Raw genomic sequence first — 17,629 nt, 5'->3', positions numbered from 1 at the left:
TTTCTTCTGCACTTTTCCGGTTTCAGTTAATTAAGAATATTATCACTCGTGCGTCAGCTATTTTTCTGCTGGTTCTCCTATCTTACACAAAAAAAAAGACAAAAAAAACACCGCGACACAATTCGAAAAGTATAAAAAGAAAATAAAAAACTGAATTTTTTTCAAAAAGTTTTAACTAGTTCTTTTTTTATAGCTAATTGTATAAATTGACAAAAGTAAATTATATAAAAATGCCGCTTCACCTGAGACGAAGTAAAAAATGCCAATAAAATAGCAGTATATAAATTAACTCACGCCAGTTAGAAAGAAGTATAGCAAATATGAATCAACTGGTTGATAAATAGATAGATAGATAGATAGATAGATAGATAGATAGATAGATAGAAATAGATATATTCGCCGGTTCACTCCGTATAGTGCTTGGGGTACGGCTGCTTCATAACGCGAAGTGTTACAACACCTGAAAGTCATAGACAGACGAGACAAGTTGCCTCCAAGCGCCATATTGCAAGTGAACCGGCGAACAAAGAAAGCATGTGCGGTCGATAATGTTTACAACACTAGCGCTGCTTTTAATTCGGTATACACACACACACACACACACACACACACACACACACACACACACACACACACACACACACACACACACACACACACATATGTATATTATTACTATTATTATTATTATTATTATTATTATTATTATTATTATTATTACTATTATTATTATTATTATTATTATTATTATTATTATTATTATTATTATTATTATTATTATTATTATCATATTATAATTATATATGCTATTATATATAATTATATATATAATTAAATATATTAGTAAATATATTAGTAATAATTATGTAGAGTATGGGGTATTGTTTATCCTTAGAATTGAACCACAAGATTAACCTTACGTTACTCAGAAATTTATAAGAAATCTATTAATAGAATACATATTGAAGATATGAATTATTTAAGAGAAGGTGATTCAAACTAATAGGTATGCGTTCTGAGTGTCTAAATAGGTGTACAATTAAAATTCCAGTTAGAACAGTAGTTGAAGTTGTGATTGTGTGGACGACTTGTTCAAAAACGGCTAATGATGGCTTCCCTTTGAGTCAGTAGGTATAATATAAAGTAGTGAGGAAAGTCAGACAATTAGTCAAGGCAGGACTAGGGCATTTGATTTCCTTTAATTCAGTCTAAACATTTAGTTACATAACGAATGGTATGAATAGTACAAAACAGGTAAAGGTAGTCTCTGACAGCTGTTTCTAGGATTCTATTGAAGTGTCGTATCGAGCGAAGAGTCTATAAGTCGGGTATACCGTCATCGGAGAAATATAGGTTAGACAGAGGAAAGAATGCTCCTCATCAATGATATTTGTTGTGGTTCCTTATGTCCAGGAGGGTAGGAGAGCCCAATTAAATCTAGTAGGATGAAGTCTTTTTTAGGTAAATCCATGATCAGAAAGAGTGGTTAAGTGGTACATCAAGGTGAGAAGAGGGAAAGAATAGTTATGTAGTACTCTATATTGAGGGAAAGTGAAGTTGAATGCAAGCAGACCCAGCGTTGAGCATGGAATAAAGATACATTCTGGTGTAAGAGGTATGAATTGGATATGTATTGTTAAGTATATTGAAGGATATTCGCCCAGAATACATAGAGGTAGACTCAAGCGTGGCCGTGTGGTAAGAAGTTTGTTTTCAACCATATGGTTCTGGGTTCAGTCTTACAACCTGGCACCTTGGGCAAGTGTCTTCTACTATGGTCTTATGAGTGGATTTAGTAAATGGAAACTGAAAGAAACCCGTTGTATTATGTGTGTGTGTGTGTGTGTGTGTGTGTGTGTGTGTGTGTGTGTGTGTGCGTGTGTGTATTTGTTTCCCACTACCGCTTGACAACCAATAATAGCTCGTTTTCTGTATCTAAGTGGTACAGAAAAAGAGACCAATAGAATAAATACCAGGCTTTAAAAAAAGAACGTCTAGGGTAGATTTGTTTGACTAAACCCTTCAAGGTGGTACTCCAGAATCGCCGTAGTCCACTGACTGAAACAAGTAAAAAATAAAAGACAAAAGTGATCTTTTGAGAAAACTGCTAATTATGACATCTTTTACGTTGAATTGAAAGAATGAAATTAACACCAATCTCCTTATTTACATTTTAAATAATGCATATCATGCTAATATTGATAGTAAGAGAACTACTTACTTATGATATAATCATAAACAGGATCTGCTTTCTCTACTAAAGCTGGAAGTGTTGGTTCCTTCACCATATAATATATACAAATACCAGCAACAATTACTGCTGATATACTTAGAAGATTAGTCATCGCTGGAAGAACTCGGATACCTACAAAAATAAAATAATTTGGTGAAAAAGTGAAAGAAACTTCGTAAATTATTCTCTTTTCAAAGTATGGATCATTTTTCTGTATCTTATAAAATTATAAGATATAATAATAAATATAATAAAATATTATAATAAAATATATATAATAAAATTCATTTTCCTATATTATATAATCTTCATCTATATCCATTTTTGTTCCGTCTGGAAAACTTAACCAATGATTTTTTTAGCCTTTCTCAAATAATTCCATACGTTTCTTAGCTTGCTTACGCGCCTATCATTCATTCATTCATTCATTCATTCATTCTTTCTTTCTTTCTTTCTTTCTTTCTTTCTTTCTTTCTTTCTTTCTTTCTTTTTAACTCCTTTGTATAGTTCCAGTTTGTGCACTTACAACAGGACACATTTCCACACACACGAGTGACTTCACATAATTAATGGCTTTAAGCAAAAATTGTTAAATAGAAGGAAAAAATAAAAATAAAATGTAAAGCTACATTTCAAGTACATTTTTCAAATTTTGCAGTTTATACTGAGCTGACTTTTGGCAAGTTGTTGCTGCCGTTGTTTAGCTCCAAGTCAGTCCTGAACGAACCAAATACACAACCACAGCTATTTCAGTCCTGATCATCTTGTCTATTGTGTATATATCTTGTCTATATCTGGGACATCGTTGCTGTCCTATTTGCTCTTCTTGGTTTAAGATGATGGGTTTTACTTTTAGGAAGATTTAACTGCTATTTGAAGCAGTTTGAATGACAATGAAGACGTTTCGAGCCAACGTTTGATACCGTTCCGACAATTTTGCATGAAATCATAGTGTTAAATATGGACTCCAAATCTGTCATAAATGCACTGCCACATTAACGCTGCAACCCAATGTAATGATGATCATCATAATCATGATGACGACGATAATAATTCTTTCTACGATAGGCATAAGTCCTGAAAATTTGGTGGAGGGAGCTAATCAATTACATCTACTCAGGTAGTTGACTGGTACTTTATTTTAATTACCCCGAAGGGAAGAAAGGCAAAATTCGACCTCAGCAAAATTTGAAATCAGAACGTAAAGCCAGAAGAAACATCGCAAAGCATATTGTTCCACTCACCGCCTTGTACTTAATTTTTATTTTAAGTCTGGTACTTGTTCTATCAGTCTTCCTTGCCGAACCACTAAGTGGTGGGGGACAAATACAAGCCCAAAGGCATATACATCTGCAGATAAATACATATATATGCGACGGGTTTCTTTCGGCTTCCGTCTACGAAATCCACTCACAATCTGAGGCTATTGCAGAAGACACTTGTTCAAGGTGCCACGCAGTGAAACTGAACCCGGAACCATGTGGTTGTGAAGTAAACTTCTTACCACTCAGCTATACCTGCACGCGAGTAAGCCGATTACATCGACCCCGGTGCTCAACAAGTTCTTATGTTATCTATTCCTGAAAGGACTAAAGACAATGTCAACCTCGCTGGAATTTGAACTGAGAACGCAGAGGTCGAATAAGTGTAACGAAGCATTTTGTCTGGCGTGCTAACGAGTCTACCAGCTCACTACCTTTCAGTATTCAGTAATAATGAAATTATTTAAAAAACAAAAATATTCTTTTCTACTTTAGGCACAAGGCCCGAAATTTTTTTGGGGAGGAGGCCAGTCGATTAGATCGATCCTAGTACGCAACTGGTACTTAATTTATTGACCCCGAAAGGATGGAAGGCAAAATCGAACATAAACGCAGACGAAATACCGCTAAGCATTTCGCCCGGCGTGCTAACGATTCTCCCAGCTCGCCGCCTTAAGAAACAAAAATATTCAATGATAAAAGTGTTTATTAATGAAACTGGTATGCCAATGTCGTATGTCATCGAAATTATAACTAAATTCACATTTAATAATCCTTTCTACTATAGGCACAAGACCTGAAGTTTTCGGGGTCGGGGATAGTCGATTACACCGCTATCCCGTGCTCAACTGGTACTTATTTTATCGACCTCAGCGGAATTTGATTTGAACTCAGAGCGTAAAACCGGAAGAAATGTCGCAAAGCATTTTGTCTGGCGTGCTAACGATTCTGCCAGCTCACCACCTTAAATTCAATTTTTAAAATAATTTTAAATTTTGGCACAAGGCCAAAAATTTCGAGGAGCAGGTAAATCTATTCCAGTGTTCAAATGCTACTTATTTTATTGACCCGAGAGGATGATAGGTAAAGTCGACCCCGGTGAAATTTGAAATCAGAACGGAAAGACGTACGAAATTCCGATAGTACTTCGCCCGGCGTGCTAACGATTCTGCCATCTCGCCGCCCTATATTAGAATTTAATAATCCTTTCTACTAAAGGTACAAGGCGTGAAATTTAGTGCTCGAATCCAGTGCTTGACTGATACTTATTTCATTGACCCCACCAAAGATGAAAGGCAAAGTCAATCTCGGCGGAATTTGAACTGAGAATATAGCGACAAACGGTATTTAAATCTAATAATAAGGCATTATTAGGAACATAAAAATCAACGTCTCTAAAAGTTTAAATCTAATTTTTTAAAAATAATTTAAATTGTTTTATATGCCTTGGTTTCTTGGATTTGTTGGAAGCTTACGATGATCTACGTTACAAACTTTGCTGGTAGTCCCAAGAAGAGTTTTCTTCGTGAAAGGAAAGTATAAATGGAAACGGTCAGATCAGAAATACGAATATAGTACCAGCACAGCACCGTATCTCAGGCAACATTTCGCGCAGCGTCCGATGCACTCTCGAAAAGGGAATCAGACGATGCTCAAAACATTGGCTTCTTTGAGTCGTTTCATCGTGATACACTCATTCAACGACGCAACGCATGGATACTGCCCCGCTCTCTCTCCCTTTCTCTCTGTGTGTCTCTCTGTTTATCTGTATCTCTGTCTCTGTCTGTCTGTCTGTCCCTGAAACACACACACGCGCATACACACATTTATATACACTATAGGGGATACTGTAACCAGAAGATTAAAAACACACACACACACACACGTGCGTGTATATATATATATATATATATATATATATATATATATATATATATATATATATATATATATATATATATATATACATACATATACATATATATATATACGTATACATACGCGTGGACACACACACGCACACACATACATGTATAAATACATATACATACGCATACAAACATATTTATACAGACACAACGAAATTTTAAAACAATAAAAGAATAATATACCATTACACGGAATAATAATGCTTAGAGTTGAGACTGAAGGAAAATAACTGAACATCATTTAATAGTTGTAACGTTGCAGTTTATGACAGATGACAAAATAGCAGAAACCTCGTCGAAACTATTCTTGAAATAATCTATTTTCATTACCTTTATTTATAGCATCATCTAAAACAAGTTTTAATCGATGAATCAAGCTATGCGATCAAATTCTTCTGTAAATATTCAGAGTTAATCTCCAAGGTTCGTGGTAACACACTATAAATACTATCTGACGTTATTGCTTCTAATTCTATCAAATTCAGAAACATTATTGTTGAAAACTTATCTAATTTAATTTTATTTTTTCAAATGAACAGTTTTCCTGGTTATTAATGAAGTCAATAATAACTTACATTTTTGATCCATTTAAAATATTTAAAAAAAAAATTCCATTTCTTATTGATTTGTTAATATGGTCTGCAATGAGAGTTTCCTTAATTGATATTTGGAGTTTTACTTTATGCTTCATCTGTGACAAAAGCTCTTTTTCTACTGACAGTATCACAAGTCTTACCTACGTTCAATATCTTTCTTTTTCTTTAATTTCGCCAAAAGTTGTATAAATAATTTACTCTTACAACCAATTTCGTTTCAGAATGTTCCTTCGTTTGTTCTGGAAGAGAAATTTCCCGAACTCTTTTTATTGATTCGGCAACTTTTTACCTAAAGCCAGCAATTTCGGAGGAGGAGATAAGTTGATCACATCGACCTTAGGGCTCAATTGGTACTTATTTTATCGACCCCGAAAGGATGAAAGGTAAGGTCAACCTCAGCGGAATTTGAACTCAGAGCCTAAAGACGGTTGAGATGCCGATAAGCATTTTGCTCGGTGTGCGAACGGTTCTGCAAGTTCACTGCTTTTTACTACCTGTATTATTGGTTCAAACTTTGGCACAAGGCCAGCAATTTCGGAGAGTGGGATGTGTTGATTACATTCACCTCCATGCTCAACTGGTACTTATTTCATCGACTCTGAAAGGCAAAGCAATATAAGGTGGTGAGCTTGTTAAATCGTTAACAAGTCGGATAAAATGATCAGCGGCATTTCTCTCGGCTCTTTGCGTCCGGAATTCAAATTCCGCCGAGGTCAACTTTGCAGTTTATCCTTTCGGAGTAGATAAAATAAGTACCTGTTGAATACTGAGGTCGATGTAATCGAATCGCACCCTCTTCCATAAAAATACTGGTCTTGCGTCAAAATTTGAAACCATCATTGGTTTCAAATTTTGGCACAAGGCCAGCAAGTTTGGGGAAGAGAGCAAGTGATTACACCAACCGCAGTGCTCAAATGCTATTTATTTCATCGACCCCGAAAAGACGAAAGACAAAGTCGACCTCAGCGGAATTTGAACTTAGAACGTAAAGACGGGCAAAATGCTGCTAAGCATTTCGTCCAGCTTGCTAACGATTTTACCAGCTCGTCACCCTAAAGTTTGAAACCGTTATTGAGAAGTCCCAGAAAAAAAGTGCAGATTCATTCGACTGAAAATTCTTCAAGGCGGAGCCCCAGCATGGCCGCAGTCTAATGACTGAAACAAGTAAAAGATAAGTGAGGCAAGCGGCAATCAGCTAAAGGTGGGAGGGGAACGTATGCACAAACACACAATTATAACTGTACCACATTACACACACACACACAGACACACACACATACATGCATCTATCTATTAATACATACGTGTACACACATTAACACATGTACAATTCTTATTCTAGTCACTACAAATAAACTTTAGCAATCTTTCTATGATATTTTGAAAAGAGAACATTTTAGGCAGAAAACTCTGATTAACCTTTATTTCAAAACATTAAAGAGCCAAATGCAGTGTTCGCATGGGGACGGGGAGTCAGGGTCATCTGACTTTGTAGCATGCTTGACATCATAACATTTCTCAGACTTTCTTTAGCGTCCAGTTCTCATTAACACACACACACACACACACACACACACACACACACACACACACACACACACACACACACACACACACACACACACACACACACACACACAGAGTAAAAACATAGCAAAAAGAATTTTACATGTTCACTGAAATATGTGCGAACCAGTCTCATTTCGTCACTGTATGTGTGTATATGTGCATGTGAGCGCGCGCGCGTATGAGTGTATGCATGTACGTGTAAGTGTGTGTATGCGTGCGTGTATGCGAAAGCGCAGAGCTTAGTGATCAGGTTGTTAATTTTACGATCACGAAGTCATATGATCGGTTCATCGGTCAGGCGGTGGGATGCGTTGTGTCCTTGAGGAGAGCGTTTCATATTATGTTGCTCCTCACCTAAAACTGAACAGGTGTCGCCTGCTCATTTTCAAGCTGTCCCAACCTGGTAGTTATGCCCGGTTCAGATTGCAGCAACCAGAAGAGTATCTATTTCTGCTCAAGACTACTCAGGTATCTAAAGCAATAGTCCAGTCAAATTAGCTGATATTCTTCAGAACCCAGTACTAATTGCAACAGAAACGAAACCAGTTGAGATTTGTTCAGTAGGGTACCCTTCATGATATACTGCAAGTTCCACAAAATCTTTTGAGTGAAACGATATTTTTTCAGGATTAAACTTTTGGATTTCAGTATTAGACGACCAAGGTACAGACATGCACAGCAATACTTCTTATGAAGTTATCAAGTCATTTTTGGTGTTCTAACGTATGTTTTTCTGATATATCTTTCACATTGAAATGTCTGCCAAGAGATCTGGGGTTGCCTTATATACTTACCTGGGGTAGCCGCACCCCATTTTAACCTTTTACCGGCATGTGCTATACGATTGGTATAAGAAGTGTGTATGATATGGCATGTCCAAGTATTGGATTCTAAAGTTGGGATGTCTGCGCTGCATGTATGACATCAGTAAAGGTAATAATATCCATAACTACATGTAGGTTTTCCCATAACGTCTGTCTTTAGGCCTATATTAATATTCAACCATTTTCTTTTCAGTATCATCATGGTATACTGCGTATTTTGTAACAAGAAACTGACAGATGGAGCAACAGTCACACTGGGTGATAAAGGTTGTGAAGGCATAGTAAAAGCAAGTCTTCAACGTGAATCTAGTATTGAGGTGAAACCGAGTGATGTTCCCTGAGAATGTAGAAAGAAATTTTGTCATCCGAGTGAAATAGAATGGTTCAAACGGAAACATTTTTCAGACAGTGAAACAGTTCAATATGTGACCGACAACGTAGATCATGACGCTAGGACTCTTGACGGCTCTGGGACATTCCACGGAATGGGTATTATAGCAGTTGTAACATCCAAATGTGATGAGACCTCAGTGGTTAAGCGTGGGTCTGTGACAGCAGAGGAGATCGCTGCAATACGACACATCAGTATTAAGAAATTCATATTACTTGGTAATGAACTTGCTAATATCAAGTATGAAGCTCTACCAGGAACCCAAACACAGGGAAAACCCCAAGGTAGATCTCCTGTGGAAGACGTCCCTGTCAGTCCGGTTACCAAGACCAGCATGGTCGGGATACATGCAAATGTTAGACAACGGAGACCTCCCAAAACTGTCTTCCACCATATTCTTTCCTATGGTTGATATGAAACCGAGTGAAATGATGCGTGTCAAGTTAACCTTACACTTCGTTACAGAGCATACCAAACGCTATGGAGCAACACCAGTGCTCACTTTTGACTAGCCTTTGTGGTTCAAGGCAACAATTGTGGAAAGTGCTGGAGAGTTCAGTGATCTACATCCGATTATTTTAAGCTTTGGGGCATTTCACACACTAATGAGCTTTCTGGCTAACATTGAGCACTTAATGAGAGGAGCAGGCCTTCAAGAAATCATGGAAGTGATCTTTGCTGGGAACACTGTTACTCATATACTCACTGGAAACGCAATTGCTCGTGCAATTCACGGTCAGCACCTGGTAGATTCCGTCCTTTACACACTTCTCTTGAGTTGGGGATTAAGTTGTTTTTATCTAATGACAGCGTGCCCCTAGAATTGGAGACAATAAGGAACCTCTATGACGATCTCCTCTCTGGTGAAATTACGCTCAATGGTGTAGAATCATCTTTGTACCTGCAGGATCTACATCAGAAACCTGAGACACACAAAGACATGTTGGAATCGAGCACGTCTGTGGCTGCAATACGAAATGATAGACACCATGAGGTTATTCATGCCATCAGAACGTATTGGAAATTGGTCCCTCCATCTGGAGACGTTGCAAGCCATGCTTCGGTACTTATCTGCCTCCGGCCATATCTTGTACACGAAGTCATTGCACTTCTATCTGCTGAAGATGACAAAACTGGAAGACACATTCAGCAATATCTATCAACAGTTCACCCAGGGACTACAGGTAGTCAGGAAGAGTAACCGTTTATGGGCAGGGTTGCCTTTAGATATAGTGATCAAACAGGTACTAATGTGAAGTCTGAAGACGAGTGGAGGTTTCACCAAAGGGAGGGGAATGACGGAAACCCAAAGATTGGTCTGGTGTCTTTCAAGGCCAGTCTTTGCAGAAGTAAACATGGCAATGCAACAACTAATATCCATCATATACGAGGCAAGTGAACAGCACAAGGACATATCACAAGCTCGGCAAACAAGGGACAATAGTACAATAGTGACTGTAGCAAATTGCTGTCCTTTACTGACTGGATTCTAAAGTTGGGGTGTCTGTGCTGTATGTATGACATCAGTATAGATAATAATATCCATACCTACATGTAAGTTTTTCCATAACGTCTTTTCAGTGTCATCATGGCATACTGCGTATTTTGTAACAAGAAACTGACAGATGGAGCAACAGTCACACTGGGTGATAAAGGTTGTGAAGGCATAGTAAAAGCAAGACTTCAGCGTGAATCTTGTATTGTGGTGAAACCTAGTGATGTTCACTGAGAATGTAGAAAGAAATTTTGTCATCCGAGTGAAATAGAACGGTTCAAGCAGAAACGTTCTTCCGTTCGAAACGGACTCATCCCTCCGCAGCATAGTCGGCGGAATCTCGGTTGGTTCCCAGCTTAATGTGGATGATGCAAAAAGGATCGGATATGACATTCTTAATTAAATGATTGGACGATATGTAGTCAATTACAGTTTCAAAAGGAAAGCCCAAGCCATTTCTTTTAATATATAGTTAGCATGTTCTTTCACCTCAGTACTCCTTTATTAAATACCAGTATATACCAATTGATCAATATTCACAGATACCATCTGATAAGTTAGTATTTCAGTATAAAATATGTATAAATATTAAACTATTTCTAGATAATTTCTTTTCCTACCTCTATTGTGGTAAAAGTTTGGTATATACTCAAAAGTATTCAAAAAACTTTTTATCCTTTTGTTATAATATTCTTCTTAATAATCCTCTGAATAACCCTAAACTGTAACTTTATACAATATAGCAATATTGTTTAAATATTTAACTATAGTACTACATAATAAGATTTCCCCTGTTTCATTATCAATGGTCTGCTAGTGGCCGGCCCCCTTAATTGTTAGCTAGCATCTTGATTCAAGTTTTCCTTTACCAAATCTCATGATATTGTTTCTAATAAATTTTGATTTTTTTGTGACTATACCCACTATGATTTCTGTCGACTCCCTCAGCCCTATCCCTAACAGACACTGCCCCTTGTTCTCTCGGCCTTAGTTATACAAGGATTTGATAAAACTAGTCTATAAATTAAAACTGACCCCATAAAACAGTGACAAGCAAAATCTGTAACAAGTCTTTCTTCCTGATACCTTAGTAGCTTCTAAGCTGAAGTGAAGGCAGCATGTTCTTTGTCTATCTCTTTAACTTCATGGAGATTTTAGGTAAAATTATACTAATGAGTCCATCTGTTTTAATTTAATTAAATTTTATGTCTTTGTGCAGCTGAGGATTGCTCTGCATTTAAATTGATGTAATTGTTGCATTGTTCAATTAAATGGAGTTTCGTGAAACGATCGTACTGCATTACCTCTGGATATCCTTGTTGTTTATCTATCTATCTATCTATCTATCTATCTATCTATCTATCTATCTATCTATCTATCTATCTATCTATCTATTTATCTATCTATCTATTTATCTATCTATCTATCTACCTACCTACCTACCTACCTACCTACCTACCTACCTACCTACCTACCTACAACTCGAAGAGCCTAGTGACATGAATTTGGATTACAAAGTTGACGATTTGTAAAGTACAAGTTTTCACAAAAAAATCTTAATTTATTAAAATATTTGTCGCGATCAGAAAAGGAAAACAAAAACCAAGAAGAAAAAAAACTATTAGCAACTCTGAAGGAAGGGAGAATATCTTCAAGATGTGAAGAAATACATATGTCTTGAAATTGAAGCGGGCTGGAAGACTATCAGATGATTTCTTTTTCTTTTAAGAGTCGAGAGCCAACTTAGAGGCGCTGACTGATCTGCTCTAACCCCTTCGTTATATCATTGTTCTCATTTCCCAAAAGATGCCGACAGTTTAACATATACAAAGTTACATAATTCCTTGCTAATGACGATTTGCACACACACACACAAAGGCACGCACACACGCACGCACACACACACACACGCACACACACACGCACACGTGCATGCACACACATACGCACGTGCACGTGTGTATGCGTGTGCGTTTGTATGCGTGTTTGTGTGTATGTGCGTGCGTGTGTATGCATGTGCGTATGTATGCGTATGCGTGTGTTTATACATGTGCATAGATGTACATAAGTGTGTGTGTGTGTGTGTGTGTGTGTGTGTGTATGCATGTGTCTGCGCATGTGAATGTGAGCAAGTGTATTTGAAAAAAATGACGTCTGTTGCGACATTTATGTGGTAAATTCCCATCAAACCGCCTATGTAACCAAAACACAAGTACCTATCCTCCTTACTCTTCTTGAAATCAATAAGTCAGATTATCCGTAAATGGATACTTCTAATTGCAAAAGGTTAAGTATGTAATTAACGCTGTCATACTTGTGTTTAAGGTTAAGTAAATCCTTATCAAGACAAATATAGAAGTAATCATGAATGTAAATCTGAGCTTGATAAAGTGTTTTTTTATGTGCCTAAGATGTGTTTAAAATATGTTCAAGATGTATTTAAGATGTTTTAGATAAGTTTAATTTGTGTTTAAGATGCGTTTGATTTCTCTTGTTTGTTTTAAAATTCATAACTGTTAATTAAAACTTCAAGAGAAATTTGTAATTTACTTTGATGTTTATGAACTATAAAATAATTACTACAGCTGAACATAAAATCACAAGAAATGCTGCATGCTTCAAGTGACTTTGTATTTGGAGTCCACATTATGTTTAGATATGTCATGTCTTGTAAGGTATGATGATACACATTAGTAGACTCTCGTACATTTGCCTGCCACCTCTATATAGTCACTCGACCTGCCAGAAATAGCAGTCTAGACTTTCATAAATAACATCCTACAAAAGATACGTTGGATAACGTTGTTATTGTCGCGGCTAGATTGTTTTTGTTATCGTCGTGGAATCGTCGCGGCTAGAATGCTTTTGAACATAGGACTGTTAGTGCAGGACTGATTGGAGTTATACAACAAAAACTGCAATGACAATAACACCCCCACCAAAAAAAACAAAAAAACAAAGAAAAAACAGCATCAACAGCTTCAGATTTAATATGACCAACGTCAAGAGACAACTAAAACTAGTCACAACATTTTCATGAGATATAGAAATGGAATTTGAGCAAGATAAATGCTCATCCACGATAGTCAACTGAAAGATTGTCGACCAGGTAGAGAGCATGTACATCAACAGCATGTCTATCTTTCCTATCTTTAATGATGAAAGCTGCAAGTACATCGGAATCGATGATGATGTTGGGAAGTAAAGTTCTTACCATATTTGTTATTCATATTTTATTATTATTATTATTATTATTATTATTATTATTATTATTATTATTTTTATTCAGGTCACTGCCTGGAATCGAACTCGGAATCTTGGGGTTAGTAGCCCGCGCTCTTAACCACTATGCCATATGCCTGGTATATGGCGTAGTGGTTAAGAGCGCGTGCTACTAAGCCCAAGATTCCGAGTTCGATTCCAGGCAGTGACTTGAACAACAACAACAACAACAACAACAACAACAACAACAACAACAACAACAACAACAACAACAATAATAACATCGAAAAATACTTTAGGAATGAGAACCCAGGTTCGAAATTTCCCCATGACACCTGAGAGAAGTGACACGTAATATATATATATATATATATATATATATATATATATATATATATATATATATATATATATATATATATATATATATATATGTATATATATATATAATACAAATGATATATGAGCATATGCATGTATACATACATATATGTACATACCTACATCTACATGTATATATAGATGCATATCCGGATACAGGACGTCAGAAAAGTGAACGGGGACATAAAAAACAAAAAAAAAACGGACTTTGTTTACAGACAACAGAACGAACACATAGGAAAACAGACAAGCCACTTATGGAATTATTCCTTCATCTGCTGCCTCTATTCTAAACTAGGCGTTTCGAAGATAAGGCAGGACGCACTCTTAGAATAGTTCTTCCTGAGTAGTGGATTAAGCCACTAAACAGAGGCTTCTAAGGTAGCAAACACAAACCAAGACAGGAAAAATTAGACAGTGAAAACAACATTAAAAGGCCGTAGGGTCAAACGCGATGAGATATTGAACGCTATGATATGACAAAGCTGAACGGAGAAAAAGTAGTTTCGTCTTTCCTTTATGCTGGCTGGAGTGAGAAAGGAAGAAGTGACCACAGGTCACATGCGAGCAAAGAGGAGTGGTAGAGGGAGGAAAAGGGAGGAAGTGAGCGACGAGAGACAAGGAGGTAGAGTAAGAGAGAGATATGTATAGCAGTAAAGGGGAGAAGGAAGGACAATAGAAGGAAGCAGAACGGGAAGGGGCGATAGGTAAGAAGAAAGATAGATAGATAAATAAATAGATAGATAGATAGATGGATAGATAAACAGAAAGATAGAGTCGCGTCAGAAATATAAAGTTGAAACCTACTTGCAAATGGACGCGTCGCGTTCGATAATATAATAATATAAATGATATATGAGCATATGCATGTATACATACATATATGTACATACCTACATCTACATGTATATATAGATGCATATCCGGGTACAGGACGTCAGAAAAGTGAACGGGGACATAAAGCACAAAAACGGACTTATATATATATATATATATATATATATATATATATATATATATATATATATGGTGAGAATTTACAAAAAAAAGAAAACAACACAAAAGACGAAGACGGGTGTGTAAACAACAAACTGATGTATTAGTTTAATGCTCGGGAAGTGAGGAAGTCTTTTACGTTTCGAGCCTACGCTCTTCGATTGAAAGGAATACAGAAATTAACAGGGAGAGAAAATAGAAAAGGGTTTAGTGGCTATCGATCTATCATGGCGAATGCCGGACAGAGGGGTCACAGAGGAGAGCTAAGAAGTAGGAGAGATAATAAAGTAGCAGTTATTCCAAAACGAAGGTGCGCGTGTGTGTATGTGAGAGCGTGTATGTGCGTGTGGAAGGGGGCTGGTGACATTGACATGTACCTGTGTGTATGTGTAGGTGTGTGGATGATGGTGTAGGTGCTGGGACGTGTCAGTGCTAGTGTGTGTGCTGGGAAGTGGTCAGTGCTAGCATGTGTGGGGTTGTGTGATGTGGTGTGGTATGGTGGTGTGGTGTGGTATGGTGGTGTGGTGTGGTATGGTGGTGTGGTGTGTGGTGGTGATGGTATGGTGTGGTAGTGTCTAGTGTGGTGTGTTGGTGTTCGGGTGTGGGGGAAGCGAGAGTGGGGGAAGCAAGGCTGGGGTCTAATGGATGGGGTGAGGGTTGGATGGTGGGGTTGGAATATGTAGGGGCGGGGTAACAAGGGAGGGGGTGACGATGAAGGGAGAGAGTGGAAGGGAGAAGGTGGATAGGAGTGAAGAGAGGAAGTAGGTGCCAGAGCAAGAGAGGAGAGGTGGGTGGGAGGAAGTAGGTGTGAGAGGAAGAGATGAAAAGGGGAGGAGGGTTAGATGAAGAAGGGAAGAGAGTTGAGTCCATGTGGCGCAGGCGTGGCTATAGGCGCAGGTGTGGCTGTGTGGTAAGAAGCTTGCTTTCCAACCACATGGTTCCGGGTTCAATCTCACTACCTGACACCTTTTGCAAGTGTCTTCTAGTGTAGCTTCGCGATGACCAAATCCTTGTGAGTGGATTTGGTAGAGGGAAACTGAAAGAAGCCCGTCGTATTTATATATGTATATATATATATATATATATATATATATATATATATATATATGTACATTTTATAATTAATAAGTCTAAGGGTAGCAAAAAATTAAGAAATTTAATTTACTACCAGTGGTGTAGCGAGAAAAAGATTAGTCAACAGACTATATATTATTCATGTAAGATACAGTGTACATTTAATACACATTAGAGATGCCCATAAAAGGACATCTGACCCGCTAGAAAGAGCAGCCAAAGCTCTACACCACAAAATAGGGATAATTTCGAAAAGGAATGAAAAATAAAAACATTATATATATATATATATATATATATATATATATATATATATATATATATGTATATATGTACATGTATATATATTTGTATATAACGTAGAACATATGTTCTATGTTCTACGTTATATATTTTAATAATTACTGGTATTTTTTATATATGTAAAGCATAATATGTTATACATGCATGTATATTGTTATAATTATTTTTTCAAAAATAAATAAATTGACATAATATGATGTCTAAAAGTTGATGAATACCACCTCCTGACCCCCCTCCATTTCCTTATTGCCATACACACACACACACACACACACACACACACACACATCCTTTCTACTATAGATACAAGACCTGACATTTTCGGTGATGGGGCTCGCCGATTTCATCGACCTCAGTGCTCGACTGATATTTACTTTATCGATTTCGAAAGGACGAAAGGCATAGTCGGCGCTGGTCTAATTTGTATTCAGAACGTAACGATGGACGATAAAACTAAGCATGTTTATCCGGCGCGGTAACGTTTCTGTCAGCTCGCCACTTTTGTATCAGAAATAATATAACTTATATATCAATATTAAATCCTGTAAATATTGTCATCATTGCATCATCAGCATAGACTTAATGTATAAATATTATCTTCGCTGTTTACAGTAAGCTCTATTATGTATACAAATCTTGTTTATACGTGGAAAGAGGATTAGTACATAATAACATTTTCTATTTGAAATCAATAATGTGGATTAACTCATAATACCTACATTACTGTTTTAGAAAGTATTATACGTTGGGATTGATTGCTGCTTTAAAGGACTTGCTAGACCTAAGGCACTTGATTTGCATTAATGCTCGACAGACAAAGCCGAAAAGTGATATATGAATCTAAGATAACAGGAAATATTAGCTTCAGCAAAGATGATATTTTAAGTCTTAGTAGAGTTTTACTAACAGTGACAAGCTATATTCGTTGGCTGTCTCCAATTTCGCAACTTCTCTTTGTAAAGAGTCAATACTAACAAAACTGTAGCGATCGAAGTGCATATCTTCTTCGAATCGATTAGGAAATGTAGTTGTAGAATCGAAGAAACTACTGAATTCAAGAGTAGACTTACTAACTGTATCAAGAATATTGAGTTTAAAAAACCCTTTAAATAGAATAGAAACAAATCAGGTTGAGGTTTATAAATTTTCTTTAACAAACACAATGATTGCAAAATTATGCCTTCTGAGTGAAGATAATTCCTTGATTATTTTACAATATAATATAATTTAGGTCTATCTCAAGACGGTTATAACGCAAGGCTGGACGCGAAACATTGCATCATAACAATGTTTTCCCTATGCATATAAATAAACACACACAGACACAGACACACACATACATTCACACTTACAGA

At 36.8% G+C, this 17,629-nt stretch overlaps 1 protein-coding gene and 1 pseudogene across 2 annotated transcripts in view; one reads left to right on the top strand and one right to left on the bottom strand.

Annotated features, from left to right (window-relative positions):
* LOC106872339 (uncharacterized) overlaps positions 1–17,629 on the bottom strand; it is a 90,315-nt gene that overhangs the window by 56,372 nt on the left and 16,314 nt on the right. For both annotated transcript variants that reach the window (XM_014919286.3, XM_052967220.2), the window contains one exon: positions 2,222–2,365. In XM_014919286.3, coding sequence (XP_014774772.1) covers positions 2,222–2,365 — 144 coding nt within the window. The remainder of the gene's footprint in view (positions 1–2,221; positions 2,366–17,629) is intronic.
* On the top strand, positions 9,025–10,059 carry LOC149136129 (uncharacterized; annotated as a pseudogene).

The sequence above is a fragment of the Octopus bimaculoides genome, chromosome 4 (genome assembly GCF_046866305.1).
Source record: "Octopus bimaculoides isolate indiv1 chromosome 4, ASM4686630v1, whole genome shotgun sequence".
NCBI classification, from domain to species: Eukaryota; Metazoa; Mollusca; class Cephalopoda; order Octopoda; family Octopodidae; genus Octopus; species Octopus bimaculoides.
The sequence above is the reverse complement of the archived record's forward strand: the minus strand, read 5'-3'. Positions and strand labels throughout refer to the sequence as shown.